Source organism: Charadrius vociferus, unplaced genomic scaffold, assembly GCF_000708025.1.
Source record: "Charadrius vociferus isolate BGI_N301 unplaced genomic scaffold, ASM70802v2 scaffold65, whole genome shotgun sequence".
Taxonomy (NCBI): domain Eukaryota; kingdom Metazoa; phylum Chordata; class Aves; order Charadriiformes; family Charadriidae; genus Charadrius; species Charadrius vociferus.
The window spans coordinates 5,804,661-5,832,261 of record NW_009649293.1 but is presented as its reverse complement, the minus strand read 5'-3'; the positions used below and the strand labels follow the sequence as shown (position 1 = coordinate 5,832,261).

Sequence of the window (27,601 nt, the reverse complement as noted above, 5' to 3'; positions counted from 1 at the left end):
ACCCCTCACAGCCACCAAGCTTTCTGGAGCATGAGGGGGGAGCTCAGCTGAGCTTCCCTTCACCCAGGATGCTGTCCCTCTGGTTATCCCCCAGGCACCGCGTGGAAAAGGGCTTTCTCACAGCTCTCTCACAGAGAAAGTGCTGGGTTCGAGTCCTTCCTCCTAGTCATCTCTCCCAGACCATGCTGCTGCCCATCCTCCCCCAGAACAGCACGGCGTCCTGCTGCTGGCTGTCATTGCGGCGCTCAGTGGCCTGGGCTGCAGGCTGATGGATCCGGTTTGGTTTTGACCTCAGATGTGGTACACAGAAAAGGATGCTTGAAAAGATATTGTTTGCATTGTGGAGTCAAACGTGTCGCATGTAGAAAACCCTCAAGGTAGAAAACCCAGTGACTCCACTGAGTGTCATCCTTATTGCATTACAGTGTTATCCATCAGTTGTCACTCTTATTCCACAAAATTTTTCCATAGTTGAGTGGATGGGAGACTGGGGGCTGTATACCCCCTGCCCTGTGCATTGGGAGGTACAAGGAGGGTACATCCTGCTTCATAGGGAGGCACAGACCTCCCTTCTTATATGAATTCCATGGATCTTCTTGCATTGCAGTTGTTGTTGGGAGTTTGGGAGGTGTTAGGGGGGGAATTTTTGATGCATCGTGTGGTTTACTTTTTGCTTGGTTAAGTATGTGAGAGAAGAAGTAGTAACTGAAATTCAGAATAGAAGTGACGACTTCATTTCACACCCACAGTGGCAGAGCTATGAAAATGTGTAACGTTTGCCACTTCTTTAAATGGTTGTCAGGCTAATCAGACAGGTTTAATCTGTAGTTTAGATGAGAAATTGCCTTATAGTCCTGGAGCTGAGAGGAATAAAAGCATGAGTTTTGGCTTGAGGGAGATCGATCTTATTTCACATTGATCTAAACAGCTGTTTCCAGGTTTACAATATATTAACAGAAGAAATACGCGGAATAGAAAATAAAGTGGAGTTTTCCACATGACAGTTTCTGGGAGACTGAAAGGTGACATCAGGATAGCTATTAAATGTATGCTCCATCTGGAAGAAAGACAGAAAGGAATCTAAATAGAATAAAAATTGTGTTCCTGACCTAACATGAACTTTTGTGGTTTGTAAAGCAATTAGATGAAAAGTTCTGTTTCCAAAATACATAAAGATTTGTTCATGAAGATATGTCATTATTTAATCATCACTAATATTTATTCCCAATTTAGGCAGCTGAAAAGTGAAACAAGTCCATTTTTTATCTACTTGCAGTTTTTTTGTAGGAGTTATAAGGGGGAGGATGTTTCTAAGGTAACCTACCAATAAATAAGTTTATTTCCAAAATAAGGAAAATTAAATTTCAAGAACATGCTGTAACTTCTAGTAGGACAAAGTTGAAAAACCGTGTTTTGAGATTTAGCTGTAGTGCATCTACATTTGTTATCTGTATTGGTTTCTTGGAATGTTTTGTATAGGAACGTATTCCGTCCTTTTTTTTTAACCTAAAAATGTTACCTTGGAATAGGTGAGTACAAATATTTCTAGAAGATCTTTTTTAAATGTAGTAAAAATACAATACTCTTTACATCAGTGATATCAGCTCAGAGCATTTATACATTTATGTACATCTTAACTTATTTTGTTATGGAACAAAAAAGGAATCATAACCTGCTTATGTGACTGCATGATTTTTAGATGATGCATGGATATTTATGTGTAGCAAAAATTATCTGCTGGTGAAAAGGAAGCTTGGGACTATGAAGCAGAGGTTTTTTTTGATTGTCTCAGGAAGAGTGGAAAATTTCCAGATGATTTTATGTTAATAAATATTTGAGATATTGTGTGTCACGTCTTCATTTTGATCACATCAAAATTTTGGTATTGTATGGTCTAATGATTACTATAAATTCTTAGTTAACCGATATAATTTAATGTGTGTGAAGTAAAAAGTACCTGTAATTCGTGAGACCTGAGGCATCATCATTTACTTCTCTAATGCTCTAATTAAAATGCTCCAGCAAAAAATATAGTAATGGTTTTACTTTATACGTATATTAATAGGTGCAAATATTTGTATGCCTCTGTCCGTAAGGAATAGTTTGGATGAAACAGCTCTGTTTTCTTTGGTGTTCATAGCCGTGTCATGATGTAGGTGTTTTTCCTGGTTCTCTTCAGTATACTAAACATTTTTAGTAGATTTCAGTGACTTTGATCCAATAGAGGTCAGCTGCATGTGCTTGCAGACCAAGTGCATCAGATGCCCCAGATGATTTCCCATGCCCCTGTTTTCTCCTGTCCCAGTTGAGGTTTCTTAAAGAAGCTGACTTTTAAGAACTTCTGTATAGCCACTTTCCAGAAGTTAGACCCTTGAGAAGATCTTAGGTTGGCCATAGAATCACAGAATGGTTTTGGTTGGAAGGGACCTTAAAGATCATCTAGGGACACCTAGATGGGCATGCCATGGGCAGGGGCACCTCCCACCAGACCAGGTTACTCAAAGCCCCATCCAGCCTGGCCTTGAACACTTCCAGGGCGGGGGCATCCACAAGTTCTCTGGGCAACCTGTTCCAGTGTCCCACCACCCTCAGAGTAAAGAATTTACTCCTAATATCTAATCTAAATCTACCCTCTTTCAGGTTAAAACTGTTACCCCTCATCCTATGACTACACTCGCTGATAAAGAGTCCCTCCCCGTCTTTCCTGTAGGCCCCCTTCAAGTAGTGGGCGGCAGCTATAAGGTCTCCCTGGAGCCTTCTCCAGACTGAACAACCCCAACTCCCTCAGCCTGTCCTCATAGGAGAGATGCCTTCTCATCATTACTGTGGCCCTCCCCTGGCCTCGCTCCAGCAGGTCCATGTCCTTCTTATGTTGGGGGCCCCAGAGCTGGACGCGGTACTTCAGGTGGGGTCTCAGAATGTAAGCTGCAAAGGTCACAACTTACGCATGAAACCTTATTTGTGTTGTACTGACCTAAGGTAATGTTTTGCATGTAGGCCCCCACCCCCCAGAAACATTAACTGAGAAGTTTTAGCCCATCCTGCTTTATCAGCTGGAGCAAATCTAAATTCTCTGTCCTTTGAATTACCCTGTCTCTTCCCCACAACACCCATTGCCAAATGTGGCTGACACCCCGAGGATGCCACAGTCCCAAGAGCAGGTGCTGCAGGGCAGGCTTAGCCCAAAGCCCACACCTTCATTAGCTCACCAGTGCCTGCTTGCCAAGAAGGTGGCCATGATGTGGCCACAGCGGAAGGAGGAGGTAACAAACATTGGAGTCTATAGGAATGAGTTACTGGGACTGAACTTGAACATAGGAAGTTCCATCTTAACATGAGGAGGAACTTCTTTTCTTTAAGGGTGGCAGAGCACTGGAACAGGCTGCCCAGAGAGGTTGTGGAGTCTCCCACATTGGAGACGTTCAAAACCCACCTGGACACCATCCCGTGCAACCTGCTGTAGGCAGGGGGGTTAGACTAGATGATCTCCAGAGGTCTCTTCCAACCCTGACCATTCTGTGATTGGGGATCGGGAATTGGTTGCTGGAAGGCCCGTCGGGCAAAGGGGCCTTGGTTGCAGAGGTTGAAGCTAACGTGGTGACTGCTATCTGGATGTTGTCCTGCGATGGGGGGAGTAGGTTGGAATCCAGACATGTTTGGCACGTGTAAGCAGGATCCTCCTGTGTGCTTGACTGTGTGCAGTGGGAGCCTTGAGTAGAAAAAATACTGAAGAACTTAGAGCAGATGAGAAAGGGGTTAAAAACAAGTGTGAAAAGTTGGATCATGGTACTTGGTGTCTTGAAATGAAGCAGGATTTTTCTGGAAGGCTTTAGTCACCTGGGAAAGAAGGATCGGGTAGCTGTGTGGGAGGCAATTTGCAGGCAAGTGTACTCCTCTGCAGTAGATCGGTACATTTTAATGAGGTAAGTATATTTGCTTCGTTTTATAGGATTTGCTTTGGACTAGAAGTCTGGAAGTTGTTTTAAATAGACTGCTTTGAGATATAATGGTCAGGTGGAAATATTTGAAGCATATAATATGAAAACCCTGTATTTACAACATATTTGTAGGGTCTCAGAAGCTGAGCTGAAAAGATTGCCTCTTTTCCAGAAGAGATATTTAAGCGTAAATGAAGCTTATACAGAGGATGTAAAAACAGAAGTGAAGTTAGAAACTGCTATAGCTGTTCAATTTTATTTAGTTAGTTAGTTAGCTATTTACATCTGTAGCAGTCTTTCAATCCATCCCACCCCACAGGAAAGGAAGCTTTCACGCTGGCGTCCTCCTCTTCCCATCCCCTTCCCATAGGCTGCGTGGGTCTGAACAGGGCCATTTTTTACGTGTAGGTTCCCCTCAGAGATGACTTTTCGGGCGGGTGGGAATTCCCACCTGCCGATGGTGAGGAGGGGAGGGCGGGCACGCTGTGCTCAGCCCCGGCGCCTGCAGCAGCGAGCGCCTGCAGGAGGGCTGAGGTTGTACACTGCTGTACACGCACCCATCAAAGGGAGTGGTAGAACTGGGTCCTTTTGCCTCAGGACTCTGACGCTTATCCGGAGGTCGCTCTTTCCATTGAGAAGGCAATGCCTTTCTTTGGACAAAGATGCCAGTAAGTGAGATGCATTCAGCAGATGCCCTAAATATCAATCAAGCATAATCTTCAAGTTTGAGGAATGTTCCATGTTTTCTGGTATTTATCATTTTGACTTTTCCACTTCTTTCTTTTTCTTGTAGTCGTGCTCTCTGTTACTTGTGTCCGCTTTCTCCTTCTGCTTATTTAGTTCGATATCTTGTCCTTTCTTGAGCTTTTTTTTGCTTTCCTTCTGCTGTAGGAACAGAGAGTTTATAATAGCTGTAGCATAACTTCAAAAGGTGGATCTGCAGTGTTTTAAACAATCATTACATAAGTCGTTAAAATAACAAAGACAAAATAAACATGTCCTCATGACAGTGAAGAAATAAATTCCAAGGGCAGTATAAGCATCTGCCAATCTCTAGTGTTGCTTCCTCTCTTCTTCCAAGACTTTCTGCAAAGGTTTTTCATGCCTGCTTTAACATCTCCCTTTCTCTAAACTTTTGAAAACTTCTTAATGAATGGATTTTTCTCTCTCTCTACATTATGCACAATATAATTGAAAGAAAAAAGCACTTCTGGGGTTATTCAGGACCTCTGTAGCCATATTCAAAGCTTAACTAAACAATTTTCCGTACTACTTTGGTCTGAAAATCTTGTGTTTTGCCTCTCCCTGAAAATGTCGCCAGCAGGTCACAGGCAGTTGCTGAGATGCAGACTGTTACCTTCTGGGGCACCTCAGTGGGGTGGCGTGCAAGGTTGGGAAACCCACACAGGGTAAAAGTGAACTTACACTGCTTCCAAGATCTTTGGCGATGAACGCTGTCTTTTGAGAGAAATTTTTAATCCTGAAAAGGTGTGGGGAGGGACTGGCAAACAGTTTCAGAAAGTTTCAGAATTCAGATATTTACACAACGTTTAGAAAGGATTATGAAGTGAATAGTGGCATGACACCCATTTCACACAGCCAAATTTAACTGGGGAAAAGCCGTTTGTTAGGTTTTGCAAATTTATGGCTGACCAAAGGACTCCGATGATTCAGTATCCGTGTTGAGGTGTTAAGAGATTACAAACAACTTCTGTATTTAAGTTGACGTATTACTTTAACAATTTGGTTAGGGGGAGGAAAGATTCAGTCATGTAATAAAGGAAATACTAATTTGTGTAACCATTCCTCATTTCATTTTAGAAAGCTTTAGCTGGAAAGACTCAGTTGCTGTTTGACTTACCAGTAATGATATAACATAAAATGGACTCACAGCTATAAAACAAGCTGGAGCGTGTGATGCTCTACGGCAGGGGCTGGAGGAGCGGAGGAGCCAGCAGGCAGGGTTGGACCTACCACTCTGAGTGCGTGCATTTTGTACAAAGCAGCTATGGTTTCAAGGACAGCTTTGATTCCTCTTTCAAATAATTCTGGAATAAGCGTGCTGGCAGATATTTCTGGATTGGTATGCTTGGGATAGCAGCTAGGAAAAGCACGTTGTGCCAGACAGCTGCTTGGAGGAAGCGGTGTTGAGCAAAGACTCTGAAAGTCTTGCAATCAAATTATTATGTTGCATGAGAAAATAGCAAGCAGCGGAAAGTTGTGTTTTTCAGGAAAAGTTGCACAATCTTTTTAAAGTTACAGACTGGTTCTCACTCTGGGAAGCTAATGTTTATAAGCTGAGCAGGTTTTTGCATCACTTCTATGTCTTTTCCATGACAGAATCATAAATTCAGTTAAAAATTAAGTTTGCATGCTTCTGGGTAACATTCGTACTTAGAATAGATTTTATGTATGGACTGGTATGAATTTTGAAGACAGTCTTGATTACATATCATGTACCGGAAACTGTCAGCAGCCATATGTTCAGTATATTTTACTGCAATTTTGCTGATAAATGTACTTTGCTTTTCTTTAAAGGTGTAATCCATCATTCTGCAAAAGTATAAAGCATGAAGGTTGGAGGGAGGGAGCAACACATACAGACTGGGGATTGAAAAGATTGAGAAATGTTCTCTTATTTGTTGCATTTCCAATTTTCAGGAATTCTTTGAACATGCAAAAAAGCTCTGGGATGATGAAGGTGTAAAGGCATGCTTCGAGAGGTCGAACGAATACCAACTGATTGACTGTGCACAGTAGTAAGTATTTATTTTTATGGAATTAATGGCCAAGAATGTAATCATTTATAACCAGTTAGAAAATACATTTTTATTAGCAAGATCTGGGAGTTTTGCAATGCAGCAATTCTCTGTATAGGCTGAGCATGTATAGCAAAAGTAATTGATGGTTTTATCATAGTTTGCCACTAGTATACAACTAAAAATTTAACAGCTAATAAAGATTAGTATGAAAAAAAATAACTTAAGTAATTTAAATTATCTTTATTCCGTTTGAAATAGATTTACATAAAACCATTTCAATTGAAACTATTAAGTTTAAAAAATGTAGAGCCAATCTAAGGAAAATGCTTTGGTTTAAATTCCGAGACCCAGACAGTGCTGAAACTGCTCTGTGTGTTTTCACATTCCATTAAAGCTTCTGAGATCTTTACCCAACCAGTTGGCATGCCTGCATTACTAATATATTTTTCTGGGGGAAAAATGATAAGCAATATTGAATTAAAGAGAGTAGTACGTTTGGTATTCTCTCCTTTATGTACATCAAGTGAAGCGGTATGTGTGTGTGTGACACAGTCATAATCCTTAAATACGTTCATCTGATTGGAAATGTTCTGAAAAGAGATGTGTAGTAGATTGTGAGGGTGCAAATCATAAATACATAGCACATTCATGAAAACAGATTAGTCGGGAAATAATGTGCCAGGGCTACAAAAGTCAGCTGTCCCTGGTAATAACCCAGCTCTGAATTAGACTTTTACCAAAAATATACATTTCTTGTGAACTACTATTGCGAAAATGCGTACTCTTACAGTTGCTATGTGATTTAGGGTTTTCAGAGAACACACTCTAGTGTGTTACGATTTGTCTAATTGGCAGTATGGTCAGCAGCAATGCCACAAGTCTGTTGTAGCGCTCAGTGTTTTGTTTTTCTGTCCTCTCTGCTCTCCGTGCTGAGGCTGGAGCAGAGAAAATGGGCTGTGTTGCTAAAGGAGTTGTCAGGCTTCTGCCGCAACGGGGAATTTCAGTGCTGCAGGTCATAGTTTCTTTTCCCTTTTTCCAGATTATTTCTGGGAAAAAGAAGGATGCAGTAATGATTCATCAGCACATGGAAGCAAGGGAAAATTACATATGTGTAGGAACTCATTTGACCTCAGGGGACTGAATTTACCAAAACTTGGGCATTTGCTCACAGTCCAGATTGGCTAGAAATTAAAGCAGTAGTTGTACATAAAAAAAAATAGAAAGTTGTCCTAAATTGTGATCAGTGGATTTTCCCTCTGCCCTCACCCACCAGCACTGCCATGGTACAGATCTGAGCTGTGCTTGCTGAAAAGTCCAGACCGACTGTTTATGGTATCTGTTAAGACACTCAAATAAGACATCAGACCAAGAAAATTGAATAATGACATGTATTTAAAATAAATGAATATAAAACTTAGTTTACTCGTCAGCAAAGGTCAATGTGTCTCCCAGTCCTGCTTTGCAAAACGGTGCTGAAAGGACCAGGAAAAAAAGGAAGACACTGAATTATAGTGTTAATGGTACTGTGCTTTCCCTTAAAAAAATGAAGCCGATCTACAGGCTTTGACAAAGAGAAGACTGTTAAGTGTCATGTTATGTCCAAACCCAAAACACAAATGGGGAAAAAAATGGACCTAGAATGAAGTCCACTGTCCTGAAACTTAAAACTAAATCCTACTGCCTTTTTTCGTAAAAGCTTAAAGGAAGATTATTGGGCTTTTTTTCTATGTGTTTTCCCTCCATATCTTCTAACTGGCTTGCTTTTTCTTTATTCTTAGGTTATTTATTATAGTAGTAAATATAACAGTTGCATAATTCTTCACCTTCAAGACACTTTATGAAATAATATTTGATACTTAAATATCCCTTGAGTGTACCTGTGTTTTCCATTTCATGATCTACCTGAAAATATAACAGCTAAGTGACTTATCCACGTTTACAAGCCTTCAGTGTTACAGCAGGGACTTGAAACTCGGGAATAGCCGTGCCATTTTTCTCACAGGTATTGATTTAAAATGGTGAAGTGTAAGCTTAGCAGAGAGAAGTTAAGAAAAAATACACCCAACTTTTATCTGCCCCTCCGTCATTCCTTGAAAATTAAAATTATACCAATGGAGTCGATGAAAAGGAGATTTAAAAGTAGCTGTGTCTTGCTGCACACGTGTATTTATATATTGCACAATAGTAGTTGCTTTAGCCAGAGGAACATTTCTGTGCTAGCGTTGGATGGACCTTATTCAGAGTGGTGGGGTCATGTCCACCTTGAAACTGACAGAGCGTGTGAGACTAGGGTAGAAATACAATTCTGATATGTACATATGTTTTCTTATGTGCACTTAGAAAATACTGTGAGGGTGCTGTCTTCCCGATTCAGCAGGAGCGGGTGGCATTTCTCTCAGGACTTGTCCGGGGTCATCTTCAATTGGTAAAGGAAAAAAGGGGAGGAGTGTAATCCTGATACATGTGCTTACTGTGGGATTTTGAAACATCTGCATTGTTTTCATTATACTGGCTTTGGGAGAAAGCATCCCATACCATCAGCTAAATTCTAATCTTTTACTTGATAGTGAAGGAAGAATATTATCAGTAGGTCACCACTAATTTCTCTGCTTAAAAAGTGACAAAGCAGAACCAAAAAAATCCTAATGTGATAAATATATCATTGGATTACGAGTAGGGTGGCTGACTTAAAATACTGAAAAGCATTATTAGCAATTTATAAAGTCAGCAGCCCAACTTGCTGACTGTTAAGTGAGCTACAAATACAGTGTGTTTTGGAATAGTTTAATTTTGGCTACAGTACAGAGCTTCTGTATTTTTAAAACTTAACCTAATTTTCTTTATTACTGTGTGAGAAATATTTTTCTGGAAACAGAGGTAGTAGTAAGAAACAAAGGTGAATGTTTTATTTACATAAGGCCTGAAAGTTGCTTTTCCTTGATCTTTAATGCCATTTTAAATTACCAGAGTACTGTTCTTTCACGGAAATGGGGATGAGGGCCTGCTTTTTAATATTCTTACATGACTCTCCATGTATCTGCACTTCTTCTAAGTGTCATGTTGGTACATCATGTGATATTTGTAACAAATACGGATCTGTGACCAAGCCGGAGGTCAGACCTTGTGTTCTGACAGTGGCAAATGTATCACAAGCAAAGATCTGAATTGTTCTTTATCACTAACTTCAAAGATATTAATGCACTCTTGGAGGGGTAAGTATTGCATGGCCATCAACCATATTTTTTCCGTAATGACCTTCTTATATTTCTTTGAGATTTCAAGTTCAATTTGAAGTTTAATTTAAAAAAACCCTATATTTAATTTGAACAGTTGGTTTGATTTAGTTGTGTCCTCATTTGACTTACCTAGATTTCAGCAGGTTGGTTTTGTTCATGATGATAAATCTTACACTTTACTTCAGTTAACTTTAACTTATTTTGAACTACTGTGATTATGTCCATATTCACATACTTTATAGTCAGCAAATTCTAGGTCTATAAGGGACTTCCACATTGTGAATTAGTGCTGTCTTGGCATTGAACTGTCTAGTATATAAATAATAGAGCAAAATATGTTCATTAAAAATTTCTTCTAACTCTGGAACAGTTTTCTAAAAGCTAAATAGTTTCCTGTAAGGTGAATGCAACTCCGTTTTTTTAATATTTCTGTTTCTTCATACTAGTTATCAAATGCCAAAATTTTATTGTATACATAGAGAGGAACTGCAAAGCAAACTTCCATGAATGTAGAACAGATCAAAACAAATAAAGGTCCAGGTACGATGGCCTTCATTTAAAAAAAGACCCAGAAAAAGAGTTGATGAGTTGATTATGTGTCCTTATAAAGTTCATAAATTTAAGTAAATGAATTTATTTGGCAATGAAGAGGTATAAAATTTCCTTTTAATAACTGGCATACCATGAGGTAGAGTTACAGGTTGTAACCACCTGTTTGGTGTTATATGTGTAATTGGGTTGACTTCACCTTAATGCTGTTGAAATGGTTTCTGTATTATAAGCCCCCTTTTTTCACTGCAAACCATACCATGTGCTAATTGGTGGCTGCTCCAGCGATCCTAAAAAAGCCACTGAAGTTACTTTTTACTTGGAGATCTAACACATGTGCCCACAGACAGCATGAAGTTGAAGACCTTTGCAGAACATCAGTCGTCATTGGGGGATATCGGGCACCGCCAGTCTGGTGACATCTATCCATTGTTTTGATGAAATTAAGAGTTGAGTTATCTTAGTTTTGGTTAGTCACATGTCAGTTATTCAGTTGACTGGGTGAAATTAGTTGATAGGGGATACTTACAGTGCTTAGACACTGTCAGGGAAGAGGTGATAGTTTCAGAGCAGAAGAGTAGACAAGCAGAACTAGGCACTTTTGAAAGGGGAGAGAAAAGACAAAACCAGAACATCCAAGGCGTCATTGTTAGGGGAAAAAAAGCTACTTTCAGATGTATTGGAAGGTTCCAAAGTTGAATTTTGTCCCATTGCATTCACAGAAAATAGCAGCGTGTGCATGCATGGGTGGCCCTAGCTGGAAGGGTTGTACTTCAGCCCCCTGAGTTCCTCATTGTAGTAAGTTTAAGGGAAACCTACCCTCAGCCAGTGCTTTATCCCAGTTTGTCTATCAGTCGTTTTTCCCTGATAAAATACATCACATCTGATAGACTTATGTGTAAAGGCCTAAACTGGTCTCTATGCAAACATTTGGGCTAATAAAACTTGATTATGCAAGTTCTCAGGAAAGCAAACACAAGGGATGTGAGCTCGGCCAAAGAAAATTGATTTTATATTTGAGCTAATACACATCGAAAAGACACACCTCAAGTTCTTTTTCTTTGCAGTTATTCTATCTTGGAGAAGGGTTTCAGCCAACTTCTGAGGCATCCATCCTGGTATTAGGTGGAGTAATTAAAAAAAAAAAATTCTTTGTGTTGTTGCCCACAGATTGAACTCCTGATGTGAGAAAACAGCTAATTTTTTTTTTCTCAACAGCAACATTTCTTGAAACTAAGCATATTTCTGACTTTCCTTGTGCCCTCCTAGAGATAACATTTAATTACCAGTATGGACGTAGTCATCCCTGAGTTCCCTCTTGCGATCTGAGGTCCGAAAACCTACCTTGGCATTATCTGCTTCTTTTGTCTAGTGTGGGACTTCAGTCCGGTGTGTTGGTGTGTACACAGGCTGCACGCATGGCTGTAAATAAATATGAGCATTAGTGCAGTTAGTGTACTTTCACATAGTGTGGCTTTGGGATTTGTTACTTAATACTGCTTCTTCTAGGGATTTTCCTAGAGGATTGGCTGTATCATACTCCAAATTGGATTCTGCTAAAGCTCTCCCAGAGGCAGGTCACGCACAGGCTGCATCCATGCAGTGGCAGCTAAGTCCTTCCTGCAGTGCCCCCTCCACAGCAGTTGCCAGTGAACCCAAGCCACCTGCAGCAATGCCCTTGTTCTCACTATTAACCTTTTCAGTGCCAAGATCTTTATTCATTCTTTATGCTGGCTCCTTTGAAAGTGCCTTATACAGTAATAACTCCTGCTGTCTCGATGGTATCGAGCAGTTTTTTTATTCTGACAATGTATGAGGTTTCAGCTTTCCCAGCTTTGGTAGCAGAATAGAATTGCTTTTTTTTCCTCTTTATCATTAGAATGTAGGAAGGAGGTGTTTTCTATCATCTCAGCATTTTTGTGTGGTTCATAATTTCCACCATATACAGGACTAAATCTAGGGATTGCACCCTGCTTTGTGTACTTGTTCATGGGCTCTGTGTCGGCATACCCTGTTCAGCTCTGTCATTTAGGAACATTGGAAGATGAAGGAAAATAATTCCTTGGGCACCCTTGAGAGTCGAGTTGAAATTTTGCTGAAAAATCCTACAAACCTCTTAATATTTTGCATAAAACTGCCGCTGATAATTGGCTGTATCAAATAGTGACTGACTGTTGCAGCCCATCAAACATTTTAGATCTATGCCATACCATATGTCTTTGTCAAAGGAGATGCATGGAATTGGTGCCTTCAGTTGGATTTGTATGCTCTCGGCCCTGTCCCAGGTTTCTTCGTAGTAACTGCTGTGTAGGGGTAGTTCAGAAAGTAAAGGTCACTGAAAGTCACCCAAAAAACAGAGACCTTCCAAAGCTGGATGCTTGGAGCCCCATAGCACCCCTGTTCTCTACCGCTGAAGGAAATAAGAACAGTTCCTTCATCATTTCTGTTCTCCAGGAAGATCACCAGCAAGAGGCCAAAAGAATCTGACCTGATGTGCTTGTATGTAGTGTGACAAAACTGCAACAGAAAATACAAACACAGTTACTGTTGAATACTTCTCTAGTTTATGCAGAGATATTATTATTATGTGAAATCAGTCCAGCAATCTGTATCTAAAGTGACAAGTTACAAAGATCAATCATCAGAGTATCTGCACCACTTAGGGAAAAAGTGTTAAGGAACTGTCTTTAATTTTGTCCCTGGTGTGGTATCTGTGCGTTGTGACATCATTTGAGACAAAATCCAAAATTATTTCCTTTAAGTCTGCTGGCTTTCTCAAACCACCTGGGAGTGCTACAGTGTATGACACACTGCCATCTCTGTGTTTGGAAAGATTTTGATGTCCTGTTGCTCCAAAACACGCCACCTGTGTGCTAACAATCCCAGTGCCAGACTTGGTTCTTGTTAGGACCATTGTGCCTGCGTAGAGAAAACAGAAACGGAGAGGGAAGACGCTCAAGTGTGGAGAGGGGAGACAATGAAGTGGCTTTGTGCAGACGTGTGTCTTGGAGCATGACATGTCCAGCCTCAGGTTTGCAAAGTTCTGTTTGTGCTTTCTCTGTTCGCTGCGTATTTTGAAGACACCTTGGTACGTCTTTGTGCGTGCCTGAGAAAGTGAGGCCTTGGAAGGGAAGCAGGCCCACGAAGTACAGCTGCTGAAATCATGTTTTTGTTGTGGAAAGGAAGGGAGCAGGAGGAGAGTGGGAAGGAGTAGCTCAAGGAATAGGGAGGAGGAGAGAAGTTGTCTTCCATACTGATCAAAGAATTGTGGTCTAAACCTTTTTGAAGTCCTTTACACGCGGCGGTAACATTTGTGTTCAAATGTAACTTAGTATGACTGTGGCTTCAGATTCGTGTTTGAAACATGCTTTTTATTGGCAGACTAGAGCCAGGAGGTGTGAAACAACTCAGAACCCCCTTTCATCTGCACTTTTTGGCTTTTATAAAATCTCTTTCATCATAATGGATGGTGAAGTAAATGTGGATGCATGTATGATAAACTAAGGTAAACACACTGCTTATAAGCTAGGGTGTATTTTTAAAAGCAGTAGTTCTTTTTAAACTTGGTAACTGCGTATTAAATATAGGAAAAATTCTTTTTACTTAGAAAAATGAGGAAAAGTATTAATTATAAATGTGTTGTTCCTTGTGTAACTGAATTTTTTATAGTGGTATGGGAAAACTATAATAATATGATTTTCTTCCATCTATATTCTGTTCTGGTTCATATATAAGCAACTCACTGTGATGATGAAGTTTCTTTATTTTTCTTTTTAAGACCTATCATGCAGTATCAGTTTTAAACCTTAAAAACTCATTATGTAAGTTACAAGCAAATTTTGTTTGGTTAATTAATGAACAGGTTTTCTCCACTTACCTGGTTTAAAGCATAAGCCTTAACCAACCAGTAAATTGTTATTTAATGACCGAAAAAAAGAGAGGGGTTATTATTATAGAGTAATTATTTTAGCCTTACTGATGAGTCTTCTAAACAGAGGTGTTTGCCAGATAGGACAAAAGTCATTCTGCAGTGTGTAATGCTTAAATTTTTCACTGTTTACTAACTAGTAGACCACACTCTTGAGAGGCAGAATTGTGGTTTCTTAAAATATGCACTGGGAATTCTCTGAAATAATGTTTTCATCTGTTGCTGAGATATTTTTTTTTTGTTTTCCCCTTTTTGCCCTCACATATGAAAAAAATCATTAGACTTAACCAATTCTGTCTTCATTTTGATAACCAAAATGAGACCATGATGTTACAGTACTAGTAGTGAGAAGTACAAAAATCTGAAAGAAGCAGCTGTAGAAACCTCCCCAAATGCCTTTGTATTTCCAGTTTGGATGAAGTAGCAATACGAAAACACCGTTCGCAAATAGCCAGTATGGCAAACGGGCACGTACCCCCCTGTTTTAGCCACTTTAGTTCACAAATGCTTTCCATACCTAGAGAAGACAATAATATTTCTCAGTTAAAAATAAAAGAGGAAATAGTTTGTAAGCACAGCACCCTCTCTGTCTTTTAAAAATTAATATGACAAATATTTTTTCCTATTAACTAGTTACCATTGGAGAAGCCTTTAAGCAGCCCTAAATGGGCTGTGCAAACTTTAAAATTAAACCCTACATTTTCCCACACACTTCTGAGTGCATGACCGTCTGTTTTCTACAGTTTTAGAACAAGCAAAAAGGTTGAAAATGTAAGGCAGAAAAACAAAATATTCTTTAACCTCAGTTTAAGGTAGTAATCGAGTCTAAAGACCAGGCAAAGTCTAAAGACCAAGCAAAGTTATGACAAATGCGTGAAAGTACACTTTGACTCTTTTTAAGATGTTTTGTTAAACATTTCTAGTTTCTTTTGAAAAATATAGCAAAGCTGACTTTATTCCATTAAGGAAACAGTTCTTTCCTCCCTAGTCGACAATGTTTTTCAGTTTTCCCAGAATGCCTGATGAATGGTTTTCTTAGTTTTTTTCCTGTTTGCACACACGGTGTAATAGTAGGTGCAGGACGTGTTAGTCTAACACAGCAACTCAGCCCCGTTTGGAAATACGATCCATTAAAGCGAGTTAGAGGATTGCAAATAGGTCCATCGGCTGAGCTTGTCTGCATTTACTTTTCTGTGTTAGGATCCTATATTTAACTTGGAGATATGTTTTTCCATATCCCTCCTGCAGAGGTAAACTGCAGACTTTCAGAGGCTTATGTGCATTTGCAATACACACTTCAAGTGCTTTTGGAGCCTGAGCAAAAGCCTGCTTGGCATCACCGTCAGTATATATGCTCGTAAAGCATTAATATCCTTTAAAACAAAGAAAGAGCATCCTGTTGCGTTTATTATAAAAGAGGAAGGACTGTGTGCAGTAAGGACAGAAGTGAACAGGTACTGGTACAGGGCTGAGTCAGTGAACTGGCACAGTGGGGCAGTGGGACTGGTGAACATGGCCAGAATCTGCGATATTGAGCAGGTGGGAAGGAAGGCTGCTCCAGGGGGTTGGACTTCATCGAGGACCATTGTGTTTAATTTTGCATATTACAAATAATAGGAGGTCTTTTTAAAATATATGAGTGTAAAATAACGAAGTTAAAAAGCAGGCCTTGAAAGTTGCCTTGAAGTTCACATCTATCAGATAACTGCCAATAAAGAGAACCTTAAAAACTATGTATTCCCAACTATCAAGTCAGAGGAAGAGTAAAACTAAGCATCACTTACAGTAATTGTGCTGATACGGCTTAACTCGAGAAGTCCTTACTGTGAATCATTGCTCAGTGTCAGCATCTCAAAACTTCGTCAAATTAAGTAAAACTGCAGATGTTGGTTATCTAGAATCTACGTGCAGGATTTATGGGTAGATTTCAGAAGGAAGTTGTAGGTCATTCTGTCAGTTCTGGTGTTATTTATATGCTGTTCTTGCTTTAGGACTCCTTAAGTGTATGCGTGGGAGAGAGTAAACTATGACCAAAGCTAGCTTCATTGCATTGCAGGGAACGTTAGGAGTCACTTATATTTACTCCACTTCTCCAGCCTATGACAACTGATACAGAATTTAATTCGGTCTGTTCATTTACAATTCGTTGTTGAGTGTGTACATGTTCTCAGTGGAAGAGATTAATTGGTAAAAAAATACGTAAGCCTATTAATAAGCTTATCATTATGTAACACAAATGTATTTTAATTTTTTTCTGTGAGTTTTTTTTTTTTACTGTGCTCTAGAGAAAAGTGTGTTCCACATTCTGTTGCCTTAAGCCTAACCTGCTGTGAAACACTTGTTTACATAATAAATTTAATATAATGCAACAACTGTATAATAACTATAATAGCTGTAAGTTGAATGCTTAAAAAAGAAACAGGTTTCTCTGGGAACAGGTTGCCCAGAGAAGTTGTTGAGGCTCCATCCCTGGAAGTGTTCAAGGGCAGGTTGGATGTGGCCTTGGGCAACTTGGTCTAGTGGGAGGTGTCCCTGCCTATGGCAGGGGTTTGGAACTTGATGATCTTAAAGGTCCCTTCTAACCTGAACCATTCTATGATTCTATGAAATAAGAGAACTGAAAATTTAATGACAGGTTATATGGGATACTGTCAAATGATTTACACATGGGGTTCGACTTTCCTTAGATGCCACATGCAATTTTTTAACTTAGAGATTGTCAGCTTTCCTTTTTTCAAGTAGACAGTTTCACACCACAGGATAGTGAAAGGTCAAGAGTCCTATTTCTTCCTGAAGGAACTACTCACGGGCCAGACTCTGCATACATGGGCTCCTCGGCGCTAATATATGTACACAGCCTTGTTTGTGTTAGGATCTAAAAGAAGCCAGCATTTGGGTGGCAGTGTTTTTCTAAATTAATGCTGCAACAACAGATTTGAAAAAAGAAAGACGGTGGAACGTAGAAGTTAAGAAATAAGAAAATAAAATACGGTTTATACTGTGTTGGAAAAATGTAAAGGCTAAGCCTCTATGCTTGAAAAAGAAATTTTACACCTCAGACTAAACCAAAATAGAGTCTTGGTATTTGTCAGTTTGGTTGTAATCCCAATTTTAAAGTAAGTCAGACTTGGAGACTGAGGAGTTTTAGGATGTCTCTTTACTTCTCGTAATTAAGTTAAAGCTAATTTTGTTCATTTTAATACAAGACAACAATGAGGCTGCCAGAATTTTTAAAAAGTTTATTTGACTTTAGAGAAACTGTTTCATTTGTGTCTATTGTAAAAGTATTCTTTCTGATTTAATTAGAAATGTTTGTTATAATGGTGGAGTTTTACACAAAGTTTAATTTGAGCCTAAATTAAGCCGTGGAAAAGAAAATACGTATAAAATGTATCAGTAGACTTCGTGTTAAATGGACACAGCAAATAATTGTCTTCCAAAATAAAATTTGTGAAATTTCATTTTTTCTAGAATTAGTTCAAAAATTAGTTTTTTCCTCATTTTACTACTCCCCTGACAATTCCTCTATTTGCAATCAAAAAAGAGAGATGATCTCAAGCGGTTATACTTAACTGCTAATGCAGGAAAAGGTGAATCTTGAAATCAGTTGTATAGATTTTCTGAGAATAGTTTTCAGTTTTAGTTTCATGGACGTTGTTGGAGGTTGGGGCTGTATTTGTATTTTTCAGCTACTTTGTCACAGCAAAGGAATTGGGCTGAATATCCAAATAACATTTAAGTACATTTTTCTGACTGAAGCCTGGTGATGCATTTCTTGACTCCCTGCCTTTGTGTTTTTGCCATTTTTTTGTCTCTGTAAAAGAAGACTTCCATACTTTTCTTCTGGTTTAGGAGAATGTGTTTGGGGTTGGGAAGATCTGCATTCTGGACGTTAGAATGGTGAAAGTCTGATGGTACAGATTTTGGATAATTATTGTTTATTAAGTTTCTTTCCAACCGCATTGTCGAGAAGTTTAATTATCAGCATTTCTTGGCCTCCACTTATTTACTGGCACAATTATGTGAGACCTGTATTGCCAACACTACTATAGCAACTATTAAAAAGTAGTTTGTTAAAGAGCAGTAGAGTGTTAAAGAGCACTATTGCCACTAGGGTTTATTCTATTTAGGGAATATAGAAATAAGCTCTGGTGGTAAAGGAGCTTCGTTACCCAGAATACTTTTATCTTCATTGAGTTTCTTGGCCTCTTACCTTACATTGTCATAATCTTAAAAACTCTTTTTTCGGCAAGTTTGCCATATACTAGATTTGCTTCACGAACATACTGAGTCTGCTTTGAAAAGCTTTTCTCTAAGAGACATGCCAGTGAACAAACATTTTGCTGCATTCTACAGAACTGGCAAGCCCCGGTATGAAGTAATCACAGTAAACTATAGTTCATTACATCAGCATTGTTACTATTGTTTAAAAAAAGAAAGAGAGAGATCAAATATAGTCACTAGTTTTCCCCCGGTTTCATTTTCTATTAAGAACTACATGGAAGTCTTTCTGGTTTGGTTTTCTTTGTGTTATGTGCTGTGTTACTCACCTCTTTCCTCCATAGCTCGTAGGCAGCTGATGTTTCTAGGGTCTCACGTCAAGGCGAGAGGTTCTTCAGAGGAGGTCGTGGTGCAGAGGGAGTGTAGAGTGAACATCACTTTCGCCTGTGTTGGCTGGCACTGGCAGGAAGTTTAGGGTTTTGACCTGATAGTACTTCAAAAGTTACAATCAACGAATTACCTTATGTAAAACTGGCAAGGGTGAGACCTCTATTAAAGCTTATTCATAGAAATTGATTAGCTTATGTATAAATACGGGATTCTGTAGCTCTGGTGGGGAGCTCATCATAATACACAGTATGTTGAAAGAATGATTATATGATGGTTAAAACTGATTTTAGGAAAGTTCTTCCATAAGTTGTAAACAAGTTACACCTATTTAGAGGATGAAAAGAAGAAGAAAGAGAAGATTGTAGGTGGGCGAAGATAATGAATACAGGGTTTACAAGTAAGGCAAAAATAATAAAGCGGTAAGTATTTTTAGGCAGGAATGTAGAGTCTTAAAGCACTGGACCAACACGTAACCTAGCTAGTAGTCTCTTATGTCTGTTTAACGAAGGCATAATGTTAAATGTATGAGATTGTGCAGTGTTAAGAGGGGTTAACCTTTGTCCTGATGGAAATGAGCAGAATGGATATGGGGGGAAAAAAAACACCACCACATAAGAGTCTGAAAACAATCACAGAGAAATTTTGCTAGGGAAATCTTCTATTTCCACACCATGTGAAGAGCACAGCACAGTTGAATGTTTAGAAATATGAATAAATACACAGCTACATTCAGAGCAATTAGCAAGCCTGGCTAAAAGACAGTTACAGTAAACTAGATTAGTATCATTATTGTGACATTATCATGAATCTAAAGGAGAAGACCACAAAAACTGAAATATAGAAAGAAATGCCTTTAACAACAAAGAAAAAATAATCTTCTACAGATATTCTGTGAATTTCTTTAGGAAGGAAGTAATTGAAGGACAGTTCCAAAATATTTAATCTTCTGAACCCTTCAGCCTGTGTGATTAACTTAAAAGAAGTGTCTTTCTCCAGAAAGAAGCAAGACTGGTTACTTGATCTCATCTAGCCTTGTTGTTCCAGAAGAGTATCTTCTGTGTGAGTAGGTTAGGAGCACAATACACTTTTTTTCTGGAGGAAAAATAGAAAAGGCTTTTGAAGTGAAAAGTCCCAGTTTCATTCTGCCTCTAAGAAGACTGATTGTAGTTGTCTTTTTCTGTGGATCTCGGAGCACTGGGGAGGGTTTCTCTTTTAATAGGTGTGTTACTGTCCTCTTTGCCCGAGAACAATGAATAAGCCCACCGCAAAAAAAGATGGGCAAGATCAGTGCTCTGTAGGCACAACGCCCAGTATTTCCCTCAATAGACGTCCCTGAAAACTTATGAAAGAGACTGTGACTTCTTCAGAGGACTCACTCGCTTTCTCCAGTCCTTGGCAAGTTAAGAATTGGTGGTCTTTTATCAGTTTTATCTCTTAAAATGGAGACAGAGGCATATCTTGCTATCACACTGTTTTGGAGAGAATACAACATAAAAGCTGTTTATTTTCTGGGGCTTTTTCACTTTACATATGTGCAGCAGTTGTTGCAAAACTGATTGGAAGTCTTCTGAGCAGAATCCAGCATGTTTGCATATTATTTGCATTGTCCTTCTTCCTCTCTTCCAGTACGCAGACCTATGACTGACTTGTGGTCTTGATCTACGTTACAACTGTATCCCTTTTTGTTGGCTGACATGTTTTCCTTTCTTTTCTCCACTTGCTAATAGTATCTGCAGATCTTTTTCTTTGCTTTACCCTGTTTTGTTTGTTCACTGTTTACTTCTAGACAGATTGACCATTTGCTGTGATATGGGCCTCTGGGCTCTTGAGATAGATGGGTAATGTGTCAGCTTGGTCAGTTACAGAGGTTCACCTATCTACTTGGATATGTAAAGTTGGCTTATTCTACTATTCCCAAGCCTCCTTTGACTGTTTTTTTAACAATTTCACACTTTTCTATTTTATGTGATCTGCACAGGCAGAATGCAGGGCTGTTCATTCAGAAATTATCATTTAACTGTAAAGATGAGAGAGCACTGTAGTACTTTTCAATGAACTAAAGGCTTTGCATTTACACATTGAAGAAGTTCTTACATGTGATTTTGGTGCTGCACCCTATTAGGGAACAGACCGTTATCAGACCCATCTGACCCAAATTTGAAATCACCTTAATATTTGTGTTGTGTAATGCAACTATATTTATCTATTGTTTATAACACAGTTGGGGGCTCTTTTCATTTGTCTGTAAAAGTAGCTTGAGTAGGCATCTGCTTTCCACGTAATTCTTATTGTAGCAATTCCATTCTATCCGGGCATGTGGCTCCTTCTCCATACCTTGTGATGAAGGAAGAGAACGTCATATGTAGTGATTTACTTGATAAGTGCTAGATCTGGGCATGCATGACAGAGAGGGCACTGTTTGCAGAGGAACCACAAAATTCAGTTTAGGGGAAATAACGGGGAAGAAAGAAGGAAAAAGACTTCTTTTCATTTTAGACCAGCTTCAGTAGTACAATCAGTAGTCCATGCATTTTGAAATGGTAGGAATCAGCCATAAATCTGATGGGGAAATAATGGCAGATGGAAAACCTTGTGGGCGTTGCATGCATTTTCAAACCCTTACCATATCCCTACGAGGATTCAGTATGGTGCATTTGGCACTCTCAACCTACACTGCAAATTGGTTCCACAAAACAGTTCATAACATAGTGGCAGAGAAGACCCCAAGGTCTTTACATACAGTACCACCTCACTTACAAAGGTCTGCGCTCATCTGATGTCATCAAACAAAGCATATCAACAGGAGAAAAAGGGAGAAATAGGCATTTCTTTCAGAACAAATGTTTTCATTTTTTACTGAATCTGTTCTTGCTTCGTGATTCTCACGTGAAAAGAATTCATCAGAAACTCCCACTAAAGTATGTGGGAAATCCACACATGTTGCACAGTGTGCATAAGTAGTCAAACTATTGACAGAACAAATATTAAATTTTATACGCATTTCTGCTTTTACATAGTTTAAAAGTAGGTAGGTAACATATCTTCTTCTTGGATGATGACAACCTTACGGAAATAAAGTAACAAGTAGAACCTGGTTTCAGTAAACAAGCTTCCTAGAACCATAATAATTTCAGACATTTATTTAAGTGTGAAATACTCTGTGCCTGTAAGAAACTACCTTTTCAATTGAAAGGAGCATTGCTTCTCCAATTACATGTCCTCAGCTGAAATTCTTAAATCCTAAAGTTCCCAGCTGGATGAAGCACTTGAGCTCATTTCTGAGGAATGCAAGGACTCCTTATTTATTTCTCTCTTGCTAAGAGGTGAAATAATAAAAAAATCCTAATTGTTTCTCAGAGTGAAAGTAGAAGAGGGCATTGAAATTAATCATCTGTTTGTTGGGCGCTGGAGGCCGATAAGGAGCGTGAAGGAAAGAAAATACATGGATTGCCTTAACCTTCAACACACTTGGTAGCAGCAGCACAAATGTTTCCCACCAACAGTGGAAGGTTTTGAGTGACGGGGAATGTGACAGCAGGCTGTGCAGCACGACAGGGATGGCTGGCCGTACAGAAGAGGTGCTTCTGTTTGTTGTCGGCTGTTTCATTGTCATTTTGTGTTCCATGATGGGGCGCTGGGTTGGGTTTTGCATGCTTTCCCTGGAGCCGCTCACATGTTTAAACTCAAAACCTTTCTCAAAGCATCTCTTCTCTGGGTTAAATGTGATACAGTCGCAGGCACGCATTCAGATCTGTGACTCGCTCATCTGCATACCTTGTCTGGTCCTCTGAGCTAGCAGTGACTTACCAGTTGCAATTTTCTGCATTGAAAATTCCGTATTTTTCCATATGTACAGTTGTGTGAGCGAGAGTGAGTGAGTTGCACATGGGCGGGTAATACAGAATATTTCTCCCAAGAGTCATGACTTCCAGATCTGCTACCAACTTGAGAAGGTAAGGCGACTCTGAAAATAAGCTGCTTTCCTTCCTCCCCTCTGCCTAGCTGCTGCACTAAATGGGGCTCTGCCTCTTCATCCCTCATCTTCTCTTCCAGTCCCCTATGTCACTTCCCCTGTACCATTCCCTCCCTGAGGCCCTGTTTAGTCTCCAACTCATAAGCATTTCACGGATTATTTGGGGGTGATGGCTTTCAGAGGAGTACACTGAGATGCGGTATGGAGCCAAATCTGCAGCATCATACTGTCAGATAACAGTCAGATAATGCCGGAGATGTTCTGCAGACTCTGAAACAAAGTATGATGGTCTGGTATTGTGCGTATTCCTAGAATATCACAAGCAGCAGCGTTTCTCCATTTTAAAAACAAAAGTCCTTCCAGGTCACTGCATGACTCTGTTCTTGTGCAAGATTGGATTAGAGGTAAATTGGTTTCTTAGAATGACTGTGCTGATGTTGCATTCTATTCTGTTCACAAAGCTAAAGGCTGATTTTTGTTCTGGTGGTGTAAATTGTCAGATTACAGTAAGATAATATGGAAGCTGTTTTTTCACTAATCTTACTTGATTGTCAGTTTTAGAGGAGGATTGTTGGTAAGCCCATTTAGTGAAATTATACAGGTTTGGGGAACTTTTGGCTATTCTATTTGTAATACTCTGTTTTATTTGAAGAATGGTACTAAATTGAAAGCATTCCTCCTCTTTTTTTCTCCCCCCACACCCTCCCCCGCCCCCCCACTTCAGAAATGATGGGATGTTGCTTTGTATTTTCCTTGTTGGTAGTTTGATATACAGTTTGATGCCTTTCTAAGGATCAGCCTGAAACTGTGCAATACAATGCAGAGTGATGTGAATGGCCTGTTGTCAGCACTGGTTAAAGAAGCTGTGACAAATCAGCAATGGAAATGGAGCAGGGGAATCAGTTTACAGCTAGGAAAACTACAATGGAAGTTGTATTGGGAAATCAATGTTCTTTTGGTGTGTTTTTTTATTGCCTAAATGTCAGTGTTTCTCAATAGCTTGCTCATAGGAATAGGAGTCAGGGGAATTCTCAATGTCCAAATCACAGAACATGTGCTATTGTTTGAATTCTCCTCAATTTGTGAGCTGCTCACAGCAGGCTGTAATCATGTATCATGCTGATTTTTGGTATCTGTTATGCATTATTTCAGTTTCTTATGACTTTTGTCTTGCCTATTTACACAGGGGAAGCAAAAGGGCAAACGAGATCAGGAAAAAGAGCTTCAAGATGTAGCTTTACTCAAGAATGCATTACCTAGTTTGGCCTTGGGGTACTTTATCCGTGTCTTTCAGTTTACCTATCTGTGGGGAAAAAAAAAAAATAGGGTAGTGCCTTCCTTAAGACCTTGTAAAAGCTGTTACTGTGTTCGATATTGAAGGTTATTGTGGAAGAGTCACAGGCTTTTTCAGTACAATGCAGTCACAGGTATTGGTTTGTCTTTCTGATTGCTATGAAATAGTTGTTAGTGCCGCTCTTTGCCAAAGACATCATTATTCTGTCTAGAAAGTATCAGTACAGCTTCATTACTTCCTGGAAAGTGTTTGGTGCAGTACAGATACAGGTCTGGTCCTTCTCAGTTCTCTTTGTACAACACGTCAATTGAACTCTTCTCCATTTTACTACAGCTTTAGATGACACCAAATTATAAATTTGTAAGAACTGGGATACGAATCCTAATAATCAGATTTAGTGAAAGTAAAATGAATGCGGCCAAAATCTCTTAGTTCCACTTTATAATTTAATGGTTTTTTCATTTTGTTTAATATTGAAGATGTTTTCAAGTTTTTAGAAAAATATTTACATTAGAATGAAAGACACAAGTTAAGCAGCATAACTAGCTTACCTGATCTGTGATGCACAAGCTGTTGCAAGATCCCCCAAACAGGAGGGGAAAAATTAGAAAACGGTTGAGGAACGTTTTTCCCTAATCAGCTCAACTCTTTGTCCACACTGGGAAAATACACCACGCTGGAAAATGGTTAGCCAACAGTTTTGTCTTTAATGTGCATAAGGACCACTGTGTAAACTGTGACCAATTCGAACGTCATTAAGTACCATTTTCCCTATCTATACTAACAGTAGAACTGTGTTCAGTAGTCAATGTGTTTTTACTGTGTGCCAAGTGCAGACAAAATCTGAGTTGTTCATTTTGAAATACATACACCAAAGAGCTTTTAAACGTGGTAAGTCTATGACTAATGTAAATGCTTATAGGACTGTTGGGGACAATGTAGATATTTATGTAGATATTTCCCAGTAATGACTTTGAGGGTTGTTTGCTTTAGACTATGTAAAACAAACGTAATACAGCCAGCCAAAGTTAGGAGTCTTTGCTCCTCTTAACAGAAAGAGCGTCTTCAGTGGAGGAAAGTATATGGTAGGAAAGCACCCAGGTGTGTTTAACTCGCCAAAGAATATTGTCTTCAAAAGGTTACCCAGTAGCTGGTTCAGGCTGCATTTCAGAAGCATCAGTGAAGGCAGCAGACCAGTATAACCACTGTATCTCTTAAAAGAGTTCAAGCAGGAGCTGTCTGCCATGGATTTCCAGTGATCCAGGGAGAAAGTGACCATTCAGGGGTCTGAGCACTTCTGTAGGACTGACTGCTAAGATTATATATGCTATTTGGTTTCCTGATGATTAAGTTATATTACAGTTTCGCCTGCCATCTGTCCATTTTAGGCACACTGAGCAGTAGGCGTGGATGGACTGTGCCTTACAGAAAGGCTTGGCTTTTTCTCTAAGGTTTTATTGGAAGAGGAGCGTGAGAAGAGTCACACCCTTAGTCAGTATGGCTGCACTGATACAAGGGCCCTTCCTAAGCAGGTTAAGACTCATTCTAGCGCAGACAAGGCCTTGGAGAAACATATTCAGTAATCTCCCCACCCACAAGCTGTGGTGGGGTCTTCTTCTTGTATTCTTAGCAGCGGAGCAGCCCCCTTGCGATCTCTCTTTGTGCAGCTGCTCTCTCTGCACCCAGCTGTTTGCCCCATCTGCTGCATTCAGTGCAGCAAAATCTCCTTGCAGTTAGAGGAGGAGAAGAGAGGACTTTCACAAAGAAAAGAGACTTTTCATAAGAACTGTCGTTAATGTACAAATTATTTTCTTTGTCTTGTAGTTCAGAAACGTCCTTTCCTTAAGGCGACTCAGTGGTCTTTACATTTTTTTTTTATTAGGTCCGTTGCTTGAACTGACCCTTTGAAAATCTCTTTTGAGTGGCTTTGATTTTGACAGGGGAATCCATAATGGTGTAAGAACACAAACAGCGTAGGGGTTCACTGCCATTTAATATCTGATCGTCTTAAAATAAGTATTTTCTTCCAGTTCCTTTGGTTGGTAGTTGAAAAGTGCTAGAAAAAGATCTATGTATTTTATTTGTGATGTGATAGGACTGGGAAGGAAAGCAATAAATAATGATAACAACTCTTAACGTAAACTTGTTTTCCACTGGTGAGGCTTATACTGTTTTCTTTGTCAAGCAGTGAGTAGTCCCAGCATAAATCATGTCTGTGTATTTAAGGTTTGTGTTTGAGCAGTTCCCAGAGTTGTCACCAGATTTTCAACCGTCCTTGCTATTTTTACTGTGGATTTTCCAGCTGATATTAGGCACTGCCCATGTACTGGCTGATCTGTGCATGTGTGGCGGCTAGTCCTCCTAAAGAGAAGTATTTCTGGAAATTCAAAGGTAACTCTACTGGAATAAATTCTGAGGGCTAAAAGGTGTAGCACAAATGGTAATATATTTGAATTACAGAGGAGCTCTTTATGGGACGTACTGATTGCATGTTGCACAGAGTTGCACCAGCCAACATCAGTGTAATTCACAAGTATGCCATGTCTTACTTTTAATCTTAATGGTGTGATACACTGCACTGTGCACGCTGCATTGTCTTGCTTTTATTTTACTGCTTATAACATGTGAACTTGGGGGTGGGGGGCGGACTTCAGATGTCCCTGCACCTTGCGCAGAAATGGAAGTCCTCAGGCCTGCCTGGAGCATCTGCTGTTGCAGCCAGTCTCTCGACCACGTTTCAAGGTGACAGTCATAGCTGCCTCCAGACCTTTTAGTTCTGAGGAGGGGTCCCTGGTCCACCCAGTCCCGAAGTTACAGTAAAAAATAACATTCTCTCAGTTGAGGAAACATCAGTTCATTTCAAAAACTCACCCATCCTGGTGCACATGATTAGATGACCCATGGCAAGCCTTTAAAAGTGCATGCATAGGTAGATTTGGTCTCTGTTTTTCCCCATACTTGAGCCTGAGGTAAGCAGAGGCATAGAACTGCGGTCGATAAAGCCTTTCTCTGGCCCTGAAGGAGGGAGGTGCTTGAATATGTCTCTGTATCCCTTTGCTTTGTCAACTTCAACTCTGCAGCAGATGACCAGATGGCCACAGGGCGTGTTTTGTAGCTACAAGATAAATCTCACAGCAAGCAATTACCTTCCATCAGTTAAGGACACGAGCATAAAAATTTAGATCTTTTTTTTCCTAAAAAAAAAAAAAATCCCTGAAAACTTGTCTTCATGAAAAATACTGTTTCATGTGGCAGCTGGGAGAATGTGCTTCCCTTTTTTTTTTTTTTTTTTTAGCATAGGGCAGCCAAA

At 39.6% G+C, this 27,601-nt stretch overlaps 1 protein-coding gene across 1 annotated transcript in view; it reads left to right on the top strand.

Annotated features, from left to right (window-relative positions):
• GNAL (guanine nucleotide binding protein (G protein), alpha activating activity polypeptide, olfactory type) overlaps positions 1 to 27,601 on the top strand; it is a 123,441-nt gene that overhangs the window by 57,242 nt on the left and 38,598 nt on the right. The window contains exon 5 of the mRNA XM_009889068.1: positions 6,600 to 6,697. Within this exon, the coding sequence (XP_009887370.1) occupies positions 6,600 to 6,697 (98 nt within the window). The remainder of the gene's footprint in view (positions 1 to 6,599; positions 6,698 to 27,601) is intronic.